Source organism: Rhineura floridana, chromosome 1 (assembly GCF_030035675.1).
Source record: "Rhineura floridana isolate rRhiFlo1 chromosome 1, rRhiFlo1.hap2, whole genome shotgun sequence".
Lineage (NCBI taxonomy): Eukaryota > Metazoa > Chordata > Lepidosauria > Squamata > Rhineuridae > Rhineura > Rhineura floridana.
In genome coordinates this window covers 47,193,975-47,221,291 of record NC_084480.1, presented here as the reverse complement: position 1 = coordinate 47,221,291, position 27,317 = coordinate 47,193,975, and the positions used below count along the sequence as shown (strand labels likewise).

The 27,317-nt window shown below is 41.6% G+C and overlaps 1 protein-coding gene across 2 annotated transcripts in view; it reads left to right on the top strand.

Annotated features, from left to right (window-relative positions):
- The window catches only part of IQGAP2 (IQ motif containing GTPase activating protein 2), a 211,485-nt gene that overhangs the window by 38,109 nt on the left and 146,059 nt on the right, over nt 1–27,317 (top strand). For both annotated transcript variants that reach the window (XM_061620404.1, XM_061620395.1), the window contains exon 2: nt 16,192–16,291. In XM_061620404.1, the coding sequence (XP_061476388.1) occupies nt 16,227–16,291 (65 nt within the window). In that variant the 5' untranslated portion in view covers nt 16,192–16,226. The remainder of the gene's footprint in view (nt 1–16,191; nt 16,292–27,317) is intronic.

Sequence of the window (27,317 nt, the reverse complement as noted above, 5' to 3'; positions counted from 1 at the left end):
TATATCTCTGAAGTGTTCTTCTAGCTGTTGGTCACCTTCATTATCTGCATTCATTAGTTTAATTGTACTTAACATGTTTGAAGCATTGTCAGTTACAATACAAAGAACTTGTTCTTTTTTAAGTTCATAATCTTGCAGAACCTTTTCCACTAAGACCTGGAGAAACTCGCTGGTGTGATGAGCTTCTGTGTCTTTTACTGCCAGTGTCTTGGTAACTATTTCATTCTTGTCACAAACAAATCGGACATTGATGGCAAAATAGTTCACTCTGTGGCATGTGCAGGCATCCATTTTAAGCAATACAAAGCGTCCCCTGAGAGTTTTTTTAAGTTCTTCCTTTTGGTTAAGGGCTTCTTCAATCACTATTTTTCTAATACTATCTCTTTCCAGAGAAACACCAAGTTTGCGGGCCATTTCTCCATTCAGACCTATAAAAGCCGGTCGTGAAAATAATGATAAAGGCACACCATCCTTTGCAACAAGTTCTATGATATGGTTTTTGAATGTATCTGCCATCATTGTTACAGTAACTTTGTCACCAACAAAATATTTTGTAACTGATGTCTGAGAAGTTTTCTGATCCTTTGCTTGGCTGGAAGTGCTGGGCATTAGTTCCTGGCTTTTGCTGTTATCTTTCTCATTCACAACTTTGAATACTTCTGGATGAAAGCGCTGTAAATGTCTTTTTAAATTGGAAGCTCTCGTAGGAGCATGTTTATCGCTGCCTGAATATGCGCTGATCTTGGCATCACACCATTTGTCTTCATCTGGGTCTTTTGTCATACACTGACACACAAAATGTTTTCCATCCTGAGTTATGGTGAAATGCTCAAATACAGCTGACTTCATGGGAAGCTTCTTTGACATTGTAAATTTATATTTAAAAAAATTGTCAATCAAAATTACAAATATTTTTCCTGAAAAATAAAAAAAACTATAAAATATAGGTATAAAATGATATATTTACCCAAAGCCCATGAAACCCCAACAGCCTCAGCTCATTCCTCTGGCTATGCCTTTGCACACCAGTTATCCTGAAAAATAACCCCCAAACCCAAAGCCCCAAAATGACAACCTTCCTATGACAACCTTCCCAAAATGGCTGCCTCACAGGTCTGCCAAAATGGCCACAAGGCAAAGAAAGGCCCAGTCACACGGACCCAAACTACCACCCATGCTCCAGCACTAACTGTAGGCCCCAAATTATTCCAGCCCTGCAGGCCCTTAACAAGCCACCCAGGAGGCCTCAAATGAAGCAGGCCTACCAGGCCTAGCAGAGACTCTCCCTGCCCCGACTCCAAACCTTGCATTGCCAGCCCTTCTCCAGGCCCTTAACAGGCCAGCCAGTCTGCACAGGAGGCTGCTAAGTGAAGCAGGCCTGTCAGGCCTAGCAGACTGTCTCTGCCCAGACTCCAAACCTTTCAGGCCCCTTGCCTCAACCACTCCAAGCCTCTCTCTCACGCTCCAATGCTGAGAAGCTGACCCACCAGGTCCTCTCTCTCCCGCCTTGTGTGCCACTGAAACAGATAACCAGCCAAGGCCCAAAGCGCCTAACATGGCCTAGCTACCTGCTCCATCATCGCATCAGGCCAGAAAGAGGCCGAGGGGAGGTGGAGCAGGACTTAAATAGCCACTCTGCACCACTCCCTATGTGACAGGCATGCGTGGCCATGCCACGCCTAAAAGGGGAGGGACGTTGAAGCCATGCCAGGTCTTCCCCAGCATGACTGCAAAGGCCCACCATTGCCAGAACTCTTGGGTCTGACAATGGTGGGAATTGTTATAATATTATAAGTTTTTATTTTGAAGTCGGAGTCAGTACATTTCTACCGACTCCGACTCCACCCAAAATTGATTCCGACTCCGACTCCACAGCCCTGCATTAAAGGGAAGTAAGAACACACATACTCATCCCTTATCTATCTTGTTCTGTCGGAACATCCGTCCCCATCCCTCTCATCTACATGCTAATACCAACGACCCCCAGAGGTGGAATTTTCCACTTCAGTGGTACCAATTGCACTAAGTTCTCTGTGATGAAATTTGGGGATGCTGTGGAGATTATGATCATTATTATTATTTACCCGCCTGAGTAAATAAGGTCCAGGGCAGGTCATAACAATTTAAAATATTTTTAAATCAGTTTAAAACTGACACAGAATGACAAATTCTACACATCTCATTTTAGTATTCCACAGACAGTTTACCAGGAATGGGCAGATGGCTCTTGCTTCAATTCTCCCAAGAGACCTTTCGTGTGGCGGTACCCACCCTATGGAATTCCCTCCCCTTGAATATTAAGCAGGTGCCATCTCTGCTGTCTTTTCGGCGCCTTTTGAAGACTTTCGTCTTTCAACAAGCCTTTTAAGTTGAGACCTATCCCAGTCTGTGTCTGTGTTAGAATTGCTTGTTAATATGTTTTTTAATAATGTTTTTAACCCTTTTTAAAAGATGTTTTTAAAGCTTTTAAAAAAATGTTTTTAATGTTTTGTTTTAATGTATTTTAAGGTCTGTTTCTATGATGTTTTAAAGTGTTTTTAGTGCTTCTGTTTGCCACTCTAGGCTCCTCCTGTGAGGAAGGATGGGATATAAAGCAAATAAATAAATAAATACATAAATACATAAATTAATTAATTAAGAGTGAGTGGAAGCAACACGGTCCCTGGCTTAGCACTGCATGTAAAATGGAGGTCATGGTTTGTTTTGCTCCAAACAAGCCATGTTGTGAAGTCAAGTGTGTTCCTGCCTTCCCAACCATGGCTTGCTTTATTTATTTAATTTATTATTTGATTTATATCCCGCCTTTCCTCCCAGCAGGAGCCCAGGGTGGCAAAAACAAACCATGGGCCCTGGTTTGCCATAAATCAGGTATTGTGGTTTGTTCATGCTAGGGGAGGGGCAAACAATTTCAGAATGCAGCTGATCTCTGCATCCATGGTAAGTTGTTAACAGAGGTTTACTGTGACATGCAAACATGACCCCTGTGCTTGTTTACAGTGTGGATAAGGAACTAAAGGGGAGGGCCCAGGTTAATATGATATGTTAGTTTGTACCATATGTTCAGTTGGTGTTGTCAACAGTGCATAGGCACTAATACATCGAGTGAAATGCAAAGATGTGTTTCTATGTTTCTTTGGCTGTGTACACACCACACATTTAAAGCACATTCAAAGCACATCCCTTTCAAGAATCCTGGAAACTGTAGTTTGCTCAAAGTGCTGAGAATTGCAGTTCTATGAGGGGTAAACCATAGTTCCCAGGATTCTTGGGGGAGGGAGGAAATGTGCTTTGAATATATGGTGAGTATGCAGCCTTTCAGTGCAGGTGGTTATGCAGTGGTTGTTCTAAACAAAGCTATCAGCACTGTATGCTTTTTTCCTCTCCCCTATTAAGAATCTGATTACAAATCAACATATATCAGCTGATCAGCCATCAATAATTCATTAATACTTTCAGTCTTATGTAATATATAGGTATGTCTTTTTAGCATAGCTTAAATTTAGCAGGGTAAAATGTATCTCATTCTTGGCAAGCTGCCTGTTTCATAACATTCTGATCTTTTGCTTCCTTACTCTTCCTGGCAGGCTTAATATGTCTCTTCCGTTCTTCCCTTATCCCTCCCCCACAAGATGCCTAGATACTGGGGGTGGGCAAATTATGGCTTTGCCACTTTGGCATTTTGAATATTTTGTGATTTAAAAAAAGTCTTGTTGCTCAATGTTATGTTCAGTCTATATGCCTGCCATGCGCTCGAGTTGCCATAGTAATGTGGGAAAGCTCTAGTTGTCTATGTAATTGCTTCCTCAAAGAGGCTGAGCTTTCTTTAAATTCTAAAGTAGCTTTTTAAAAATGGCATTGATAAAGTTGGTAAAACAGTAATCCAAAACATTTCTTCTCCAGTTAAAACATATTGAAATACTTTATTAGGTAGGTGTTTGTGTCTAGATCCTGAAGTTGGTAGGAGACTGTTTTATCTGGCAATTTATGATTCTATTTAATAGTTTTATAATTGACCTGAAAAAGAAATTTTTTCAACAGTCCTGTAGACTAGTGCTGCCTTTTCAAAATATTTTCAAGGCAAATGTGGTATGTACAGGGTATTTAATGAAGACTGAATGTCAGTGGCACCCTTATGGCAAGGTGGCATAGTTATAATCTTGAAGTAGTATATCTTGGATTATTTATCTTGTATGGGGGGGGAAGGCTAATCATTAACCATGAACTGTCTGGATTGCTTTGGCCCAGTTGTGTGCAATTGGTCAGAGTCTGCTGGTCTGTAAACGCAGAATTCTAAAGCTAACTTCACAGGTTGGTGTGAATGAATGCAGTCTTAAATAATTACCTATATTACATACTCTTAGGGTTGTCAGGTCAGAAGCATCCCAAAGCCTGAGATTTCAGGGACAGGCCATAGTGATGTCATGGGGGCAGGCCATAGTGATGTCATGGTGATGGGCCGTAATGATGTCACAGGGGTGGGCCCAAGTGATGTCATTAAGCATGATACATTAAGCATCAACCACGGTTGCTTGAAGCATACAATTCAAACAAAAATATTTCTCTGATTGGAAATTAAGAGAAATCTTAGCTGAAAATAGAACCAGGGTAGGGAACATTTAATGTAGCCTACTTGATTCTGGCAGGAAAGATTTAAGTGCCCTCAGGCCAGCCCAGTCACCAGAAGGAAGGAAGAAGCCTAGTGTTGTGGAGATGTTAAATAGGAGCACTCAAGAGTAAAGATGGTTGCCCCTGAAGGTTGCAATTCTAAACACACTTTCTAAGCCCCATAGAACTCAACAGGGCTTACTTCTGAGTAGATATGGTTTGGATTGTGCTGTTGGTAAAGCTTGACTAGGGATCCTCTGCAAAGATATCCCTATCGAAGCAGGGTTGGCAACCCCCTGCCTACAATGCCCTGCCTGTACCTTTCAACATGGCTGCTCCAAACTTTTTTATAGATTTGACCCTTCACTTCCGAAAGAGGTCTGAGAAATGAATAAGATTCCCTTTTCTGTCTACCTTGTGGGCTGCTATAACCTCACTTTGACAGACAATCCAGTTCCAGTGAGTAATTGACAGAGAGAAGAAACACACATGCTTTGATCTACCTTCACAGACAGCAGCTTGGGAACAACAATAATTGCAGCCACACTTCCCCGTATGTGAATTCTCTTTTACCACTATTGGGCAAGAAACAAACCGTCATGCAACCAACAAGGTGCATCATCAGTGGGTTTAAGGGGGTTGAGCTGAGCACATGGAACCACTGTTGTTGCTTCTATGGATGTAAGGGAGTGATGAAATGCAAACTGAAAAATAAAAAGACAGTGATGATTTCCTAAATGCAATACCATACCAACAACAACAAAATTCCTATGAGTAAGGCAGAAAACTCAGCATCCCACAACCAGTCAGGATTCCTAACCAAAAACTAAAACTAAAAAACCCCTGACAGCCAGTCAGACAAGATTACAGAAATCCCCATGTAGCACATCCTGACCCAGGGGCTGAGGTTAGTGCAGAATACTGTGGCATGATTGCTGACAAGAGTGAGACCCTATCAGCGCATAATACCTCTGCTCCGAAATCTGCACTGGTTGCTGATTTGCTACCAGGCCAAGTTCAAGGTGTGTTTTCCATGCTACGGGTGCCACATAGTACTACTTCTGCTCTTGTAAGAAATTAGTTCTTTAGTGTGGCAGCACCTACGCTTTGGAACTCTGCCTATTAACATTAGGCAGACACCTTCTTGTACTGTTTTCAGCACCTGCTAAAAACATTCTTGCTTAGGCAAGCCTATCCAGGCATGTAGAAGCTGTTGTGTTTTTTATATATTTTGAATGTTTTTAAATACCTGTTTTTAACTGGTTTTGCCAATAATTATATTGTTTTAATTCCATCTGTAAACCCCTTTTAGGTTTTTTTTACAATAAAGCAGTATATAAAAGTTGTAAATAAAATACATAAATCTTGGAGTCACTGTGGCCCTTGGGTCTCTTTCCACTTTTAGGAACAAAGGAATCTACCTTATACTAACTCAGGCCATTTGATACCATCTAGCTCAGTACTGATGACATGGACTAGCATTGGCTCTCCAGGATTCCAGGCAATAGTCTTTTTCAGAAATTGAATTTTGTACCTTTGCATGTAAAGCATATGCCATGAGCTACAGCCCTTCCCCTGTTTAAAAAAGTATATTTTAAAATTGTTCTTTTCAATTCACTAATGAATGCGCATCATACCTTGGGCACATCCACACCATTCATTTAAAGCACATTCAACACACATTTGCAGCACATGAATCCCACCACAGAATCATGGGAAGTGTAGTTTAAGGGTGGTGAGAATTATAACTCTGAGGGGGAAACTACACTTCCCAGGATTCTTTAGGGGAAGTCGTGTGTGCACGCACGTGCGCATGCACACACACACACACGCACACAAGAGATGTAAAAATACACACATCCCATATAGTTTATTGTCCAAATGAGTTGGTCATTGCAGAACATTTTAAAAAAAATAAACTCAGTATTAGTTTCCTACATAATAAAAGCAGTGATATCTATATAAACCCTGCCTAACTGCTTTAAAAAATAGGATTGGAGAGGGAGAGAAGATTTACAACACAAACACAGTTCTTTACTATGTTTATTCAAAAAAATGGAAATGGACTACCTTCAAGTCAATTCCAACTTATGGCGACCTGCAAATAGGGTTTTGATAGTAAGCAGTATTTAGAGATGGTTTGCCATTGCCTGCCTCTGAGGCTGAGGGGCAGTGACTGGCCCAAGGTCCCAGTGAGCTTCATGGCTATGTGGGGCCATTAATTTACAGCACAATCCTAACCATGGCTACTCAAAAGTAAGTCCTATTGAATTCATTGCCATCTTCAACAGCCCAGGAAAATTTAAACTTGTTTGACTTGTTATCACAAGAGAAAAAAAAATTGGTACTTTGTGAGATTTTCAGATAAACAGAAAAAAACAATCGTTTTCTACCTTTGCAATGGAGTCTAAGGACTGCCTGGAGGCCCAGAAATCCCTTGTCAATCACAACCCTGACTTCACTTGCTGGCTACAAACCTGAAAGGGCAGGGTTAGATCAGCCAGCAAAGAGATCGTTTCACGTAAGTTGCAGGATGGGGGCGGGGTGGCTGACATTTTGGTGTATATTTCAAGAACCAGACCACCTAGAAACTTTATTTTTTAAAAAAATGAAAGCTGAGAGTTTGGAGATCAAGCTGACTCACCAGGAGACCCGGAGAGGACCCTCAAAAGCCAGAGTATCTGGCCAAAACCCAGACATCTGGTAATCCTACATACTCTGTATTTTGTAGGGGCAGGCAAAAAGGTAGATTTCTAGAAGATTTGAAGTAGACCAGCAAGGATTTCTGACTCCCAGTTGTTTAACAATGGTAGCAACAAGGTGAACCAAACCAAATCATACTGCTGAAATAAAGAATGAAGGGGAGAGTAAAAAGGAATAGACCTGTGCTTGGAAAGACTGTTAGCTCAGTTTTGTTCTGGCACTCATAATGAATTCTTGAATTCAGAATTCTTTAATTCTTAGTGAAGGGTCACTGTAGCTCAGTGATAGACCATATGGTTTGCATAAAGAAGGTTCCAGCTTCAGTTCCTGGCATCACCAAGTAGTCCTGGAAAAGGCCTCTATCTGACACCCTAGAGAGCAGCTGCAAATTGGAGCAGACATTACCAAACTAGTTGGACCCATGGTCTGATCTGGTATAAGGCAGCTTCCTATGTTCTTAATTCTAAGTGTCTTTGGCACCTTGCTCTGGTGGTGGATGTTGGAGTTCTAGTAAAAAACAAAGTAGATCCCACAGAAGTCTGCCCACTTCTGATGTGGTGGATAGTGTTGGATGTGAAGTAAGATCAGAGTTCAAACTCCTGCTCAATTGTGAAGCTTGGTGGATGACTTTGGTCCAGCCTGGCCTACTTCACTGTACAGGAGGGACCTGCTTATACGGCAGGTTCTGTTCCGGACTGCCGCCATAAAGCGGAAATCGCCGTAAAGTGGAACCCATTGAGAATAATGGGCACGTCACGCAAAAATGACGCAAAATGACGCAAAATGACGCAAAAGCGCAAAACTGGCTTTAAAGTGGGGAATTGAAAGCCGCTGCATTAGCGAAGCGCCGGTAAGCGGGGCCCTGCTGTATTATTTTGAGGTTTAACAGAATAAATGTGTCATCATGAGCTCCTGCCCTTCCTCCATGGTGGTCAGAGTGGCATACGATTCTAGTCACCCTTCTCTTTATCCTATTAACAACCCTAGGAGGTAGGTTAGACTGAGAGAGAGTGGATGGACCAAGATCACCAATTAACTTCATGGCTCAGTGGGGACTTGAATTTATATCGCCCTGGTCCCAAGTTCACTACACAAAAATGGTTCTCAAATAACTGAATAAAAATTATTTACTTTCAGTTTGTGGTTATTTCTGAAGAGCAGCTGATTAAGAAAAAGGCCAATGTAGCATTTTTCCACAATGATAATTAATCAAAAATCACATAAAGAAAATATTACATTGAAGTGAAAAATCCCAGAGAAATTTTTGATGGATAACTATAGGAATTTTAATATTAAATATGTAGGTCTTTTCTGAAACAGCAAAAAAACAAACCCATTTCAATATGTTTTCTTCATATATGAAAAATCTAAATGCACCTTTAAGCTGTTTTGCAAGATGCTTATTCTCCCCACTCCCATTTATTTATTTAAGGTATCTGCTGTTTTTCTGGTGCATCTTACACAGTGGTTTCCAAAAGATTATTATAACAATAAACATCTATTCTAAAAAGTTACAATAAAATGAAAGGCGACTGTTTAGAAGAAGGTGTGACCACTTCTCTGCTTCCCTCAGGGTAAGATGGTCCTTCAGTAGGAAGGCCCTGTTGTATAATGCTGTATTCCAGATCAAGCATAGTTATGATACAGTAGGACCCCCCTTTACTGCGCTCCGCTTCTCGGCGTTTCGCTAATGCGGCGGTTTTCAATTGTATCCATGTTCCTTATGTTCAGTGCTTGTTCCGCTTTTTTGGCATTTTTAAGGTAAGCAATGTGTGTGAGCAAGTGAGCGGGGAGGCGGGGGTGGGTGAGCGAGCAGGCAGTGTGGAGGGCGAGCAGGTGAGGGGGAGGACAAGCAAGGGAGCTGGCGGAGGGCGAATGAGCGAGCAGGTGGGGGGAGGGTGAGCAGGCGAGGAGCAGGAGCAATTCTGTGTGAGCTCACTGTGTGTGAGCTTGAGGGAGAAAACTACATTTTAAGGGTAAAGGGGGATTATTTTCAGTGCGTCGTCGGGGCCATTCAGAGCTGGTGAGGGGTGGCGCTGCTTGGCCATCTGAGGGAAGAACAGCTTTTTCCCTGGAGGAGGAGTGCCAGCCGACACTGAAAGTGCCCTTTTCTCCTCAGCGCCTTCCTCATAAATACTTTCTGCCAGAAAGATGCTGTGGCACTGGTGCCATTTGCCCACCCCTTTCCTCACAGTCCCCCTCAGAGCATTCAGTTGTGTGTGGTCTCTTACCAGGTATTACCTGCTGTAGCACACCATCCTGTCTTCCCATCTCCGTGTTCTCCTCTGGGCAGCTCCATCCAGCTTTGCCAGCCTCGGGAAGCAAGGCTTGTGAAAGCAGAGTTGCGCCAAAGCTGGGCGCGGATTCCTTGCTTAGCAGGAATCACCCACTCACCTACTTACCTACCTGTTTCCTTGCCTGCCCTCCTGCAGCCCAGTGCCCTGAAGGGGAAGCACCGTCATGTTTAATTCCCTTCCCCCGACTCCTTCAACTGTTTCTGGAGCACAACATTTCAGTTAAGAAGTTTGAGGTACAGTGCACCAGTGAGTGAGCGAGCGGGGGGCAGGGGGGAGGACGAGCCAGGGAGCTGGTGGAGAGCAAGCGAGCGGGGGCGGGCGGGCAGCTCCCTCCCTGTGATCCGTAGCAGGGAGCCTGCCATAGAAGGGGAGCACTACTCCCCCACCATAATGAGGGTGAGTGAGTGGGGGGGCGGGGAGAGGGCGAGGCTATGTTCTGCTTTTCAGCAGTTTTCGCTTTTCGGCAGGGGTCTGATCCCTAACCTGCAGTATGAGTGGGGCCCTACTGTACTGAAGTAAAAGTTAATACTCCTGAAATTCACACAAGGTTTAAACTGATATACAATGCAAACATAGGGTGGTCAGGAAGACTAACCTAATTGATTGCAGTGGGGCTACTCTGACTATGACTTAGTTGAATACTACTTACAATATTTCATATAATGTGGAATACAGCATAGAAGAGATTTAGGCTGCACATGCTTCTCTTATACCTACTTGTATGGCAGCAAATTCCATTGAGCCCAATGGGACATGCCTGGGATTGCACTGTGAATGTAAAGCCAATGTGTGTTACATTTGCATTATCCTACATTCGCGCAGCTGCATTATCCTAACTCTGCTTGAGATATTGTACAGCATTTTCTTGTCCAACTCTTGTAAAAGATAGGGGACGGTGGGGGGTGGGGAAGGAAGACTGAATGGAAAGCAGTTCGTAATCTCTTTTGTGCGTGTAGGCCAGAATGGTGTTGACTCTGAGGTATTAAAACATGTTCAGTTTTGACACCATCACTCATATTTCTCAATTCACAGTGCTTGTTGACAGAGTCCATGCTTTATATGTAGGAGAGCACTGGTTCAGTCCCTGGTATTCCTATTTAAAAGGACTTCATGCAGGAAACACCTTTGCCAAGGGGTGGAGACTCACTCATGCTGGTTCCAGTGCATCTCCACCTCTCTTTTCTGAAAACGGGGGCACATGACCCAAGTCAAACGCTGCCCCTTTTTATTCTAAAACTCTGGTTGAATCAGCTTGAGTGCTTCAGGCAGCTTCAGGCGGATTGAATTCAACTTCAGGCAGATTTTGCAACTGATTGGTAGATCAACCCATTTGTCTTCCAGGTGTGGCCAATGGAAACTCTTTGCTGCAGGCCCAGGTGGAGACAGTGAATTGTCTCAACATTTTGCTGTGGGTGGTCTTAAAGGCCTAAAATCAGCAGTGGGGAAGGGAGGTGTAGCCAGCAAAGGGCAGAGTCGCTTCAAAACGCAGCCAGAAAAACCATTCTGGCTGCTTTTGAAGTGATTATTGTGCCCACAGCCTAAGACTTTGGAAAGCTGCTACCAGTCACAGTAGACAAGACTGGGTTAGATGGACCATTAGCCTGATTATAAAGCACTTTCGTATGTTTTGGGAAAAGTTATACCTCAGTGGTACAGCATCTGCTTTGCATGCAGAAGGTCTCAGGTTCAATCCCCGACATCTCCAGGTAAGATGTCTGAAACCCTGAAGCAGTGTGAACAGTGCTGAACTAGATGGGCCAATGGTCTGACTCGGTACAAGGCAACTTTCATGTTCCTAATCAGGTTAACAATAGTTTGAGATTTATTAACACAGGCTAGAACCCAAAGGGCCACTTTAGATGTTCTCAGAGGGCTTGGGTATATCCAGTGATGTTCTTTACTTCTGAATGGCAAACCTGAAAGTCATATCACAGAGGCAAAGAAGTGTACAAGATGAGTGTCCTGGAGGAAGACCAGGATTTCAGTTTCAACAGTAGTTTGGCATCATGCAAGGGGGACTTATGTTAGGGAAAACGCAAACCCACCTTGAATATGCAGAACTAGTTACATGGTTTTTTAAATCCATATCATCAAATGCTTGAATCCTGGAAGGAATTGTACTCTTTGAGTAAATTGCTTTGTGGATTTTATATATATATATATATATATCTTTAAAATGACTGCTATTTGTCCTCACTCCTGTTTCTTGGCTTCTTAGAAGCTGAATCCTTTGTTTAAACATCCCAATGGACAGTATTATGACAGAACAATCCTCTTTAGTCTTGCTTATCTTGCCTGACAGCTCTGTCCATCCTTCCTTCTGTCATTCTTGACTTATGTTGCATACAGCTTTCATAATTATATAGTTGAAAAGCCAGATAAGACGAGAAGTTATCTTGTCTAAACTCTACCAATCAGCACAGTACATAATCTTTCATATAAGTTAGCAGAAACTAATCTGTTTGAAAAATGTTGTGTACTACTAACAGTGAACATGAGCAAGGAACAAAACCCAGATGAAACAAATAGATGCCCCACCAACTAATTATTTACTATAGATAGATAAGCTCTTTTTTTTATTAATATGAGTAGCTCCCTGTTGACTTATGAAAAGTTGATTGCCGCCCAAATGTGTTGGTTTTTAATAGAGGTTGATAATTCTGATTTTAAAATATTCCAAACTAAATGAAGCCAATTTCTCCATGTGGAATTAATACGTTTGTTTGCTTTTATGCTTCTTTTTATCTGATACTGCATTGTTTTTATTTATTGTTTTTGCTAACTGCCCTGGGGACTAATTGGTTGAAGGACAGTATTCAAATAAGTAAGAGTATATCTAGGCCAATAGTTCTGTCAATTTTGCCTTTATTATCCAAGGACATTTCCCCCACATTTCCATCTGTGCATGATGCCAGAATTGTCAGCCTTTGTTTTTATCTGGTTTTCTTAAAGGGTTTGTGTAATTCTACCTATACACACGCCAACAAACTTGATGCAGTGAGCTGGTTCAGCCAACCATATCTTGGTTTAATAAGCCAAAATAAGTCTTTCACACATCTTTAGTCCATATTTTGAGCAAGCTCCAATTTAAACCTGGAAGTCTATAATTAACCGCAAGCTTCGCTTTCCATTCAAACTTGGGGATTGTTTTATACTTTAGGAACATTGGAAGCTGCCTTATACAGAGTGAGACTATTGGTCCATCTAGTTCAGCATTGTATACACTGACTGGCACATCGATTCCCAACGTGGGTGGTAGCGCCCCCCTGAGGGGCGTTACAGCCTTTCAGGGGGGCGTTGGTGTGACTACAACCTTTAGGGGGTGTTTGGGTTCATTAGGGGGGCGTTGACATTTGGCGGTCTGATGCGACAGTTGAAGCATTTAAGTTTAATTTTATTTAATACACAAATCATTAATTCTAAACTGTTTTAAACTGAATAGCGGCCAGTGTCATATAAAGGAATGGGGATATTAGCCACACCCCGGCACTAGGTAATGTTCCGATGCTGTCTTGAGGGATGTTGGAACCAATCATGAGAGAGTGTTTGATAAGCTGGGTGTATTGGTGGAGGGCGCATTCTTCCAATGGATGAGTGCCGTGTGGAAACGGGTGACACAGACAGTCAGTTATTCACTGGTTTTCTTCAGGAATGGGACACACTCGCTACCTATTGTTTCTGTGATGTTTAAATGAACTTGTTTAACGAAACAATGCCGGAAAACTGAATGAGTTTGTTGTTAAGTAACACAGTGTATTCTATTGGTTCATACTGTGTGGACATTGTATATTAATAAATCATACTAAGAAGTCAATGTGTAATCTAAGTGCAATGAAAAGGCATGATAAAAACGATCAGTAATAATAATTGAAAATACCTTTTATGCATTACTCATATTTTAAGGAAAGAATAGGAAGCATTGGCATATACTTAATCTGAGGGGGGCGTTGGGCACAAAAAGATTTTGCAAAGGGGTGTTGGGTTGAAAAAGGTTGGGCAACGCTGGACTGGCAGGTGCTCTCCAGGGTTTCAGGCAAGAGCCTCTCTCAGCCCTACCTCAGCATGCCAGGGATTGAACCTGGGACCTTCTGCATGCAAAGCAGGTACTCTTCCACTGAGCCATGGCCCTTCCCCTTTCTGAAATACTGCTTTTGTATTTTGACTGGTTAGTTACCTTGAATTCCTCAGAAAGTAGAGATATAATCTTTTAGAATAAATATGTAAATAAGCATGGTAACCAGGTTCTGAACAAGCCAGGATATTGAAACCACAGTTTGAAGTTAGTTTAATATCCTGGCTTGTTCTAGATCTGGCAACCAGAGTTTCCCAATTCAGACAAAACAGGAAACTGGTTAATTGAATACTTCCTGGTTACACCATGAAGTGGTAAGTGAAGAGGCTGCATGCATGAGGAGCACTCGTGTTGATATCTTTGCTTATTAAGCCAAGATGTAATTGTCCATGACAGACTGGCAAAAGACTGGACCTTGCCATCAGAACCTCCCTGTTGCGATTAAGACAGTTCTCTAGAAGGTTGAAGACTTCTTTTAACTGTCCAGTTCTCCTTGACAGCTCTTCCCAAGCAAACGGAACAATTCCTTTTGAGAAGGAAAAAAGAGTGAATTATAACAGAGGTTTGTAAGTGATGGACACCTTAACTGGATACCATGCTCCTGACTCAGGACTGTCCTCTCCTGATATGGAGCAGGGGATCGTACTTTTCTGCACTTCACCCATTAGTGGTGTGTGTTAGCTTTCTTGGAAATATTGTGGGTGGATGGGGAGAAGTTGTGTGTCTGTTTCCTCCTCCCCATTAGAGTTTTTTTCCTAATGGCTTTAGAGGCAAGTGGAGAGGAGTTCACCCATCACTTAAATAGAGGCCCCCACTATGCATGTAGATTCTTCCCTACACTAAACACAGCTTCTGGGTTGGGGGGCAGTGTTCCTTACCTGGAGGTCATATTTTGGAAATATAGTCCTGATGATGATGCTTGGAAGTTAATGTTTTAATCCTAAACTGATGAGGATTCCATTTCATAACAGTTTAAATGTGTTTTGTCTTATAATGTGTATGGGATATTTGAGGCTGGAAACTGCTAACGCAAAACATGGCACCTAGGAATTGTCCTTGGTGATGGGTGGGAGGGAGTAGTAGCAGGAAAGCAAGGAAGGGGCTAAAAGTTGCATTCTGTTCTCTGCCCATTAAACTTGATGGATATTTTGTTGTATCTTATAAATAGCAAGACCATTGTTTACATTTCTCTAATTCAATCTAGCTTTCATACTGAAGCAGTCCTACAGTAATATAAAAAGTGCATTTAAATTATAGAGGCAAAGCTCATGAAGCCTCTCTGTCTATGTATAATCTGTAATCTGACAGTTTGGAGTCACAAGGATGTTATTTCAGACTGAGATGAATGGATAACTGCTCAAAACATTAATGTAGCTTCCTCTTCCCCACAGTCATAAATTAGAAAGCCATATTGCATACAATTGTGAAATATTTTATCAACTCTCACAAAAGTAAAATATGTAACTTTACTTTCCAATTGCTGTATAGAAAATAAATGGATAAAAATAGTTTAAAACTTAATTAGAGAAATTCAGGGAGGATAGATATATTGAAAGCTTAATCCTCCATTTATAAATTCTCCAGTATAGATTTATCAGTAGTCATGATGGCTATGTATTGCTTCGACTATGCCTCTGCACACCAGTTGCTGGGGAACATTAGCAGGAGAGTGGCATTGCACTCATATCCTGCTTTGGACTTTCCATAGGCATCTGGTTGGCCACCATGGGAACAGAATTCTGGACTAGACAGGCCTTCAATCTGATCCAGCAGGGCTTTAAAAAAGTTATGGCAGCAGTTAGCTATGATTGCTAAATGGAACCTTCATGTGCATGAGCAGTGCATCTTAAAAGAGAAAATTAATTGACAAAAGAGCTTGCCAAAGTTAGTAGCTACAGATGGCTCCAGCAAATGAGCAGAGCCACATTATGCAGGGGGAAGTGAGAAAACTACAGGACTGGCATTGCATTATACTCCTGTTAGGTAAATGTTCATTAGGTTTTGATGAGATCCTTTTTTCCCAAAAGAAGCAAGTCACAATATGTAGTTATGGAATCTAACAGAAAGGCACATTCTTTTTACTAACAAATATCTCAGATGTTCAGACTCAAGATTCCTACTTTAAAAAAAACTGGATATTTTTCTTAGGTTTAAGAAATGGAAAGTGTATTTAAGTATATATATCAATCATCTCTAGGATGTTGACAGTACATCTTTCAAGTTCATAAGCTTGTTTTGAAACAACTGTTAATTGTAGATGGAAAGTATTTACATTTTCAGGAACCTCTCTTTCTCCTTCTCGTACTAGTTTTTTTAAAAAGAAACACTAAAAATATACATTTGCCTATGAAATAGTAACTAAGTGTATGCATTAAGCTAAAATTAATGTGTCCAATTTATAATAAGCAATTGCTCATTTGTAGCAACTTATTACCTTTCTTCTCCTCTCCTGCCAAATAGATGCAATTGTCACAATTCATTATGTTTAATTTGATGTGATTTTTGTACTTACAGCTATTGTGGATGATGAGCGGCTTTCAGCAGAGGAGATGGATGAAAGGCGACGTCAGAATATAGCTTATGAGTACTTATGCCACCTAGAGGAAGCAAAAAGGTAATATTAACAATCCTCAAGTATCTTAAAAGCAACCTATTAAGACTTCTAGCTCCAAAATATAGTGTGATTGACACTTAAACGTGATGCACATACAAACCCAATTCACATATAACACTAAGCCAACCTTCCCCAACCTGGTCTTATTTACATGTTTTGGACTACACTTCCATCAGCCCCAGCCAGCAGAACCATGTGGCTGGATCTGATGAAAGTTGGAGCCCAAAACATCCTGAGGGTACCAGGTTGGGAAAGTATTCCCAAAACTATGGCTTAGTGCTACATGGATGAGCCTGAACAAAGCATCAAGCTCATGTGTGCTCCCTTCCCTTTCTTCCTTCCACATGGCACAGTCTTAATTTTATTAAACCCTCTATATAGTCCCCAATTTAGTCCCTAAAATGAGGAGTCTTTGTTTCATATTTCCTTATTTTATAAGGATGATCAATTTCCCTTTTTCTTAGTTGCTATAATTTCTCCAGCTGTGCAATATACTTCGTGGGATGGTGTGATTAAAACTAGCTGCATCATGCTTTTAGAATGACATTATAACTTTGTTTTACACAATGTCTTTTCCAATTCTAATACTTGAATTTGCCTTTTCATGATAGCCATAGCCATATGCTGGAACTGATGTTTCTTTCCACTACGATCCCAAGATCTTTGAGATGTAGTAATATAGACATCATCACTGCTTTTGCTTCTGTGTGCATAATTTCCTCCTTAATCTCTTTATTTTCTATTTTGTTGTCCATTCAAATAAGCTGAAGAGCACCTGTGGGATCTCTCTCTTCCTCTACCCTCTTTAAGATCATTAGCTGCTGTGTTTGACATTTCATGCAGTACTGTTGTGCAAACAATTACCCATGGGTGAGTTTTGGTTTGGTTAAGCATGCTCTGCTTTCCCTCCAATTATCCCATATTGGAAGCATCAGTTGAATGTGAAGAAAGTGTATTTGTATAATTCCTTCTAACTCCTAGATTATTTCTTTTTAACAATACTCATGTGTCTGTGATGTACAGATAATTGCATTGTTCAGGGAGAATTGCCTTCTAAAACCAACTTTGAGATTATTCTGCTTTTGAAATGTCATAAGCTGCTCTTCACGTGCTTGTTAAACAAGGTTGACAGTTACTGTCCACATTAACTACACAGCTGCCAATTACAGTCTTGAGACGTCATAAAGACTTGCATTGTATTTGAAACTCCTCTTATTTCTTGGTGTGTTTCTATTTCTAGCACAGCCCAGTAAGCTACGCATCTTTTCAAGCTAAAATCTAGTATTAGGATCACAACATAGAGCAATTAGGGGAAACAATATCCTGTAAATGCACCTGAGACTCCTGTAGCAGCCTTTAAAATCTCAATAATCTTCGTGAAATAATTGAAGTTTTCAGCAACAAAATATTCGTGCCTTATGAGCTGGATGATGGTAGTACCCTGTTCGCTTTCCATACACCATATATTGCTTGAATGTGGCTAATTCCATTAGTATTGTCTTTCTCCTGTGCTTTGATCAACAGTCAGATAGTTAATGCTCTTATTGCATCATTTGTAAGTTTGTGGCTCAGATCTAGATTATATTTTAGAATGCCAGATCAGCTTTCAAAAGAACAATGCAAATCCAAAAACTATCCCATGACTAAGTGGAGCATGTGTCTTTAAGATTTTGTTCTTATATGGGGGAGAAGAATTAAGGAATATATTTAGTCTTCATAAAATGTCAGAGACATGGATTTGTAATAGTGTCCCCTATCCACTTACACATACAGTGAAAAAAATCATCTTGCCTTAACATGTATGAAGCCCATTGTTTGCTAATATTTATGTGCTGCAACAGAGATCACATTTCAGTTGTAATTACGGAGTGTGTGTTTAGATAAAGTAAATGAGACAGTTCTTGATCTCTTGGCAACTAACCACCCCACTCGTATGACGCCGTGCCCTAAAAATTGGAAATTGTTAGTCTGTTAAAACAAAACAATAGCTTTGGGGCACCTTAATGAATACTAAACTCATTGTTCTTTAAGGTACTATAAGACTCTTTGGCTTTTGTGTCATAAAAAATGCTGCAAAAATTTTGGAACAGGTCAGCTGATGAATATTCATTACATCTGTGTTCTGTCCTTCAAGATGACATTTCATCTTTATCACAGTTCTGTGAAGAAGGGCAACTTGCAAAAGGACAGCGAGTGATCTTCTCTGGTTGAGTGGGACTTCTCTCTTATTAACTACATTACACTGGTTGTGTAGTGCTTATCATAGCAATATATTTGCTTGCAAAAGCCATAGAATCTTGGTCAAGGGGATGGAGCAACTACCCTATGAGGAAAGGCTACAACATTTGGGGCTTTGTAGTTTAGAGAAAAAGTGAGTAAGAGGTGACATGAAAGAAGTGTGTAAAATTATGCATGGCATGGAGAAAGTGGATAGAGGAAAGTTTTTCTCCCTCTCTCATAATACTAGAACTCGTGGTCATCCAATGAAGTTGAATGTTGGAAGATTCAGGACAGACAAAAGAAAGTACTTCAAACAGCACATAGTAAAACTATGGAGGATAAGGCTGTTGATGGCTATATTCTGACCCCATGATCAGAGGTAGCATGCTGCTGAAGGGAAGAGTATTCTTATGCTCAGGACCTACTGGTGGGTTTCCCATAGGCCACTGTGAGAACAGGATGTTGGCCTAATTCAGCAGTCTGTTCTTGTGTCCCTAATTAATAGTGGCTTCCTAGCTCTTTCTTCTAAAATAAGACAACCTATGCCTAAAAGTTTGCTCCATAAAAGCTTTTTCAGCTTTCTTCATAAAATAAGAATATTTCAAAACATCACTGGATGGCTCATTCTAGTGCTGAGCTGCTGTCAAGTTGGAGATATTTTTCCTCATTTCACCTTATGGGGCAGTCAGTTTACTATTCTTCTAGATCTCCTATGAATTCTTTTCAGTGTTTCAGAAGTTTGCCTTGAATTGTGGCTGAAAAACTGAATGTAGGATTCCACTACCTTTTTAGCAGAGAAGTATTGCTATGGATTGCCATGTTTGCATACAAAACGTTGACTAATAGCTGTGTGCTTCAAAATGCTTCAATTAATTAATAAGCTGAAGTGGGTGGATGTTTGTTCTTTCAGTTGCTTTGTAAAAGACTGTTAATATGCTTCCTGTATCTTTGGTTTAATGAGAGAATTTTCCTGAGCTGAATTTGGAAGAGGAATTGTGGTGTTAATGATTGCTCCTGTAAACAGTGGTATGCATTTATTAAATAACAGGAAACTGCTCTTTGAATGCAGCAAGCAGATTGTAACTCTGTGGGTATCATATTTTATCTTAAAACACAATTTATTCTATTTCATAATGGCTGGAGCAAAACATCTGCTGAAAGTATAATGCAGATCAGAAATGATTTAGTGCTATACTGTTTCCCTTAATTTACTGTTTTTCAAGTCAATTCTAGAAAAGGTCATTTGAATAATGTAAAGAAACCTTCAAAATTGTGGAGCAGAAAGTAATATTCTCAGGTGTTTTATCAAATGTCAGAAAACCAGCCACAAAACTATAAAAGCACCAGGCAAATAAATAAATAAATCTAGGTGCTCGAAATAGGATTTGTTCTTTGCCCAGTGTGTTTCAGAACAAATCTTCCCTCAGGGCAATTTTAGCGGCAATTGTAACCATGTGCATGGGACACTATAGAGACATGGGACTGAAGCCTTGACTTATTGCAAGCACTCATTTCTTTTTTTGCCTGTTAAACTAGTGCTTGCTAAAAGGCACTTAATCTTGTAATTAAAGCTGGCAAGATGTTTTTCATATTTTCCTCTGATTCTTTAACTATAAAAGTATGGAATAAAAGGTACAGCTTTGAGATAAAGTGTTTTAAGCCCTTGGTTTTAAATGAGCATATTAATTGTAAGGATCAATGCTACAGCATATTTCCCTCAAAATTCCCTCCTCCATTGCTGTTTATTATGGGTTAGCATAACTTGACTGTATCTAAACCAACAATCCTCTGCTCCCATATTAACATGCTTGGGCTTTAAGATCTGCCTTGGAGGCTGAACTGTCTGTATTATTGGCCTCATTTACTGTACACACCACAAGTATAAACCATAACTAAGCTAATCTATGGTTTAATAAAGGTGAACATGCAATATGCTGTTGCAAGCTGCCGAAATTGCAGTCACTTTGCTCCTCCCCCACTTCTACTCCTGCCATATTGCTGGGAGCCAAGTCATGGCCTGATTTAGCATTATGCCTGAACTCAGGTTCATAACTTATTTTTCCCAAACAAACCACAAGTAATAAGCCAAGAACAAGTCTTGGTTATAGCTCATGGTTTGTTGGAGAGAAACAAAATACAAGCCTTGGTTCTGACGTAATGCTAAACTAAACTATGGCTTAGTATATGGTGTAAAGTGATGTGCAAATTAGGCTATTGTCTTTGGTTATCAGGTGAGTGAGCACAAGAGATGAGTGGTGTTGGTTGTAGTGCTAGTGAGATCCCTCTTTATTGTTGGACCAAACGCTGAAAATATTTTTATATCAATGGCTTTTAATACTTTAGTTTTTCTTCTTGTGGCTTCTAATGACCTTTTACATTTGTATCTTATTAATGGTGTATTTTATTGCTTTTATTGTGTATGTTTTCTGTACGTTGGTTTGAATGCTCTATGAGCAGGAGAGTAGGATATAAATATTAAGTAACAACTATGCAGATCTTAGCAGAAACATATTTTTGGAATAAATGTGGCTTTTTGTTCGGGTGTGTGTACAGAGTTGAGTTCCATCTGCATGAAACATTGTGTTTTGTTCCTCCTACTATAGACTTGAAATACAAGCCCTCTAAGCTGAGTGGAGCTCAACAGCTATGTTGTTGTCTGCATTTGCACTCTCTTCACTGTGAGTTAAAACTTTTAAACTTTAAAAAACATTCTAGTTGAACAACTTGTAACAGCAAGTGTTACATCTGATTTCCTCCTCCTACATACACGCTTCTTAGTCATTAAACATGTGAAACGTTCAAGTACCATCTTATCAAGAGTAAGAATTGACTCTGTCCACTTAAAACCAGTTGAAACTAGGAATGCTGATAAGGCAATTGTAATGTGGCTGTGAAGTTCAGCATTTCAAGTTTTATTGTAGACCTAGCACTGCAAATGCAAACAGTTAAGAACATAAGAGGAGCCCTGTTGAATCAGATCAAAGGTTCATCTAATCTAGCATCCTGTTTCTCACAGTGCCCAAACAGATTTCCAGGAAGCACACAAGCAGCAGGGCTTGAAAGCCATTACTCTGTTCTGTTGCTGATCCCCGGCAGCTGGTATTCAGTGGCATACTGCCATTGAACATGGAGGTTCCACAGAGCCATCGCAACTAATAACCACTGATAGACCTATTCACCATGTTTAATGTAGCTTTCTGTAGTATTTAGTGCCAAGTACGTGGCTTAGAAATAATGGCATTACAAATTCTATGCATAAATTATGTCAGCAGAGAAAATTGCCCTGGGTGCAGTATAGTAGAGTGTGGCTATTTGGGATACCTCTTAGGCCTAGTTCACATGAACAGTATATGAGATAGTGTACCTGTTTGTAATCTTAATACTTTTAGACTGCAAGTAATGAGATTGCATGCTTTCCTACTCAAAACTAATGCAGTGGGGGAAGACTAGGGTAGCTCAGGGGTTGGCAGAAGGTAGATCTGGAGCTGCCTTTTCAAGTGATTTACAGTACATCAGCAAGGATTCTGGCTACCAATTATTTAACAGTAACAGTAACAAAAAGGCTGCCCCCCCCAGCTTCTAAACCAACCTTCTAAATTAGGCTGCTGAAATGAAGAAAGCATTTTTGGGGGGGGGAGGGGGAAGACCAGGAATTGATCTTGTATGCCAGAATTGTCAGCTCCTTTCTGAAACTGAAAACAAATTCTTGGATTGACAATGGAATTCCCTAATCCCAAACATGGCATTATTTTGCACCTGACTTTCGTTAGTAGATCTTGAGGTTCTAGCAAAAACAACAAAGTAGATCCTGAAATCTGTCCCCACCTGAACTAATCTCTTCTCCTTAGCATCTAGTTCTCACTCTATGTGAAGTATTTCTTCATATGGGTTTCATACGGTATTATGCAATCGGAGCTTCCCCCATCTGCAGTTTGAAAGCTGTTGCAACGAACAGTTCCACCACATAATTGTTTGAACTAGGCCTGAGCCTTCCTGCTACAGAGGGCTAAGATAATTCTCTTTCTCTCCTGAGTTCTGGTGTCCTGTCATACCTATGCATGACTTGTGTAGCTTACCTACATAGTTGTGTAGGTAAAGGTTGTTAAGAGTAGGACAACTTAATTTTGCACTTTTTTCTGTGTGGAGTTTATGAACACCTGTCTAATAAATTTCCAGTCTTAATATCAGCTGAATGTTTGTGTCTGGTAGCATTACAGACATTTATTTATTTATTTATTTATTTATTATTTCAATTTATATACCGCCCTTAGCAGAATAGCTCTCAGGGCGGTGAACAAACAAGATAAAATACAATATATCATAGTAAAAAATCACAAAAACATGTACAAACAAACAACAGAAAGCACAACAAAAACGAAATACAACACAAATTAAAAAGGATACATGTTAAAAGTAGAAAGATTAAGAAAATTAAAAGATTAAAATGCCTGGGAGCATAAAAAGGTCTTTACCTGGTGCCGGAAAGATAGAAGAGTAGGCGCCAGGTGTACCTCTTCGGGGAGGCTGTTCCACAACTCAGGGGCCACCACAGAAAAGGCCCTAGATCTAGTAACCACCCTCCAGGCTTCCCGATGAGCTGGTACCCGGAGGAGGGCCTTAGATTCTGAACGAAGTGAACGGGTAGGTTCATAGCGAGAGAGGTGTTCCACAAGGTATTGAGGTCACATGCCGTGTAAGGCTTTATAGGTCAAAACCAGCACCTTGAATCTCGCCCGGAAGCAAATAGGGAGCCAGTGCAGACGTGCCAGAATAGGTGTTATATGCGAAGACCGACTGGTCCTCGTCAATAGTCTGGCAGCCGCGTTCTGCACCAGCTGAAGCTTCCGAACTGTCTTCAAGGGCAGCCCTACGTAGAGTGCATTACAGTAATCCAATCTTGAAGTTACCAGAGCATGAACAACGGAGGCGAGGTCGTCCCTGTCCAGATAGGGGCGTAGTTGGGCTACCAGACAAAGATGGTAAAATGCATTCCGTGCCACCGAGGCCACTTGGGCCTCGAGAGACAAGGAAGAATCGAAAAGAACCCCCAAACTATGTACCTGTTCTTTCAGGGGGAGTGTAACCCCATCCAGAACAGGGTGAACATCCACCATCTGAGCAGGAAAGGCGTTCACCAGCAGTGTCTTGGTCTTGTCTGGATTGAGTCTCAGTTTATTAGCTCTCATCCAGTCCATTATCGCGGTCAGGCAACGGTTCAGCACATCAACAGACTCACCTGAAGAAGATGAAAAGGAGAAATAGAGCTGCGTGTCATCAGCATATTGATGGCAACGCACTCCAAAACTCCTGATGACCGCACCCAGCGGCTGCATGTAGATGTTGAAAAGCATGGGGGACAAGGCCGACCCCTGAGGGACTCCACAGTGGAGAGTCCATGGTGTTGAGTGATGTTCCCCAAGCACTACCTTCTGGTGACGATCCGCGAAGTAGGAGCGGAACCACTGCCAAGCAGTGCCCCCGACACCCAACTCCGCGAGTCTCCCCAGAAGGATACCGTGGTCGATGGTATCAAACGCCGCTGAGAGATCAAGGAGAATCAACAGAGTCACACTCCCCCTGTCCCTCTCCCGACAAAGGTCATCATACAGGGCAACCAAGGCTGTTTCGGTGCCAAAACCGGGCCTAAAACCGGATTGAAACGGATCTAGATAATCGGTTTCATCCAAGAACCCCTGGAGCTGGCCGGCAACCACCCGTTCCAAAACCTTGCCCAAAAAAGGGACATTCGCCACCGGTCTATAGTTGTTCAAGTTATCTGGGTCCAAGGAGGGTTTCTTTAAAAGAGGTCTCACTACTGCCTCCTTGAGGCTACCAGGGACTACTCCCTCCCTCAAGGAGGCATTAAGCACTTCCTTGGCCCAACCGGTGGTCCCAGCCCTGCTAGCTTTCACTAGCCAAGATGGGCAAGGATCCAGAACAGATGTGGTTGCCCGAACCATTCCAAGCACCTTGTCCACTTCCTCGAGCTGCACCAACTGAAACTCATCCAATAATGAAGGACAAGGCCGTGCTCCGGACACTTCAATGGATTCATCTGTCGCAACATCGGAGTCAAGATCCCTGCGGATACATGCGATCTTATCTTGAAAGTGTCCAGCAATTTTGTTGCAGCGGGCTTCCGATGTTTCCGTAGTATCGTGCGGGCCAGAGTGTAAGAGCCCACGCACGACTTTAAAAAGCTCCGCTGGGCGGCATAGGGATGATCTAATAGAGGCAGCAAAATAAAGCTTCTTTGCTGTCCTTACCGCTTTTGTATACAACTTATTGGTGCCACTTACCAAGGCATGATTGTATCCACTGGGAGTTTTCCTCCATCTGCACTCCAGCCTCCTCCTCTCATGTTTCATCGCTCTCAGCTCCAGGGTATACCACGGAGCTGTATGAGCTCTACAGCGGAGGGGGCGCGCGGGAGCGATCGTGTCAATAGCCCGGGTCATTTCCGTATTCCACAGTGCGACCAGGGCCTCGACAGGAGCACCAGTCCTATCAGCCGGAAAATCTCCCAGAGCCCTCTGAAATCCTACAGGATCCATCCGGCTCCGGGAGCGGATCAACTTAATAGATCCTCCACCTTTGCAGAGGGAAAGAGCCGCTGTAAGTCTAAATCTCAGCAAGCGGTGATCTGTCCATGACAATGGGGTAGATGAAAAACACCCCACCGCCAGATCACCATCTCCATGTCCAGTGGCAAAGATCAAATCAAGAGTATGTCCCGACACATGCGTTGGGCCGGTAGAAAATTGAGACAGCCCCATTGTTGTCATGGAGGCAATGAAGTCCTGAGCTGCTCCAGATAAGACAGCCTCGGCATGGACGTTGAAATCCCCCAGTACCAAAAGTCTAGGGGATCTCAAGAGCACCTCCGAGACTATCTCTGTCAGCTCAGCTAAGGAAGCTGTTGGGCAGCAAGGTGGATGGTACACCAACAGTATTCCTAGTCTGTCTCCCTGGCCCAATACAAGGTGGAGACATTCCAGACCAGTTGCCGTCTGGACAGGGTTACACTGATCCTTTCTTAATGATGAGGAGCTACAAAAACTTGAAAACAAGTGGCTTGCTTTGCCTACCTTCCTCATGACCCTTTTGACTGTTTCACTTTCCAGTTGCTGAAGAGGAAGGGGACAGTGTCAATTTTGAATGCATAAGAGGCAGCAGCCAACTTTCTTTTTAAAGCATACTGTGTGGCATGGTTGTATATTTGAGTGTTAGGGGCAAATGATAGCCCTGACCAGTTTTCATAATAAAAAGTAGCCTCAGGAGGCTGTGCACAGGAGCAACCAGTGGTGGTGGTGGTGGTGGTAGGTGGTGGTGGGGAAGAGGTGGTGATTAATCCTTTCTCCACCAGCTGTATTTTCCACTTGAAATCACTTTTCCCAAGCTGCAACCCAAGCATGTTTGCAAGGATATCTAGAATCCTAAAAGAGGTCCAAGAGAGCAAAGCAACCTGGGAGAAGTTATTGTGAGCCTGCAGTTATGGTTAGCAAATACTCATGCTGCTGTTTGCTTTGTAAATTCTAAGATGTGTTGTGCTCTCTGGGTCTTCTTAATTGATTTATTTGCTGTGGCCAATTTAGAGCTATTACAAAAAGGTGAACCTGAGCATGACTATTCTTCTGTCTACTATGTAAGAAATGTGTTATGTGCTGCAGGCTCCACATTGGGCTAGGTTAGGTGTTGTACTTTGTAAAAATCAAATTTTTCTTGTGCGTCTTTAAGAGCCTTGACTGTACAGAATAAGTGGCTTCATTTTTAATCATTTCTCCACCACCCCCCCTTCTGCTTTGTGTCCTTGGACAACAGACTTTGATCTGTTGCTGCTAAATAAATATACTTCTGCATGTGATCTTTCAGTGACAGAGTCCTAATTTCAACATTTACTCCTAGTTCCTCAAGGTCAGTGTGGCATCACATGATTTATCAGTTAGCAAAATAATTCAGTGGGTAAGAGGTAAAAATGGAGGGGGAACATTTATCATGGAAAATTAAATACTTGCCTTACTTGGAATGAAAATAAACAGATGAAAATGGCTTAATTTTTGAAAGGCTTTCAGCATTGCTTGTATGTCAGAAATCTTGCATGCAGCTTAATGAAAGTTCATTTATGAATTTGGATTCAAAGTGTGGATTGACTTCTGGTGGCCAGCAGGGAGCAATTTACTGAATTGGAGTGAACTTTGGAGTGTATAGCTCACTTGTGATTCTTTTAAATATTTTAATCTCCTTGGAACCTGTCCTGTCATGCCTTCCACAGTTCTTGGCATGTTGTTGGATGTGTGGTGAATCAGTAAACATACGCATTTCAAAAATGAATCCTTGGACTATGCATTTGCAGAAATTCTTGCTGAGTTTATAAGATTCTGGAGGAGAAAACTATGCTGCTGCAAGATTTCATTGATTCATATCCAAGCAGAATGCGAAGCAGGTGTGGAGAGGCTGTGGTCCTCCAAATTTTCTTGGACATAGAATTGCAGCTAGTATTGAAATTTGTTGGGGGCTATGAGAATTTTAGTCCAATAAGATCTGGAAGGCCACAGGGTTCCCCTTCCATAACTTAAAGTAATCACTCAGACTAGGTCAGTATGTTGGTATTTCCTGCTGGAGTCCCCAGTTTTCTTCTGTCAAAGATGCATTTCCTTCTTTCTCTGAAATAAAACAGCTTTATTAGCTCTATACCTCTTTGCCACCACCTCCCCCCCCACATGAGCAATATGCAGATGTATGTATAGCCTAAAATTGCTTGCATTGTTAACATAGGAGCATGGCCCTTTGAGAGAGCTGAAATGTA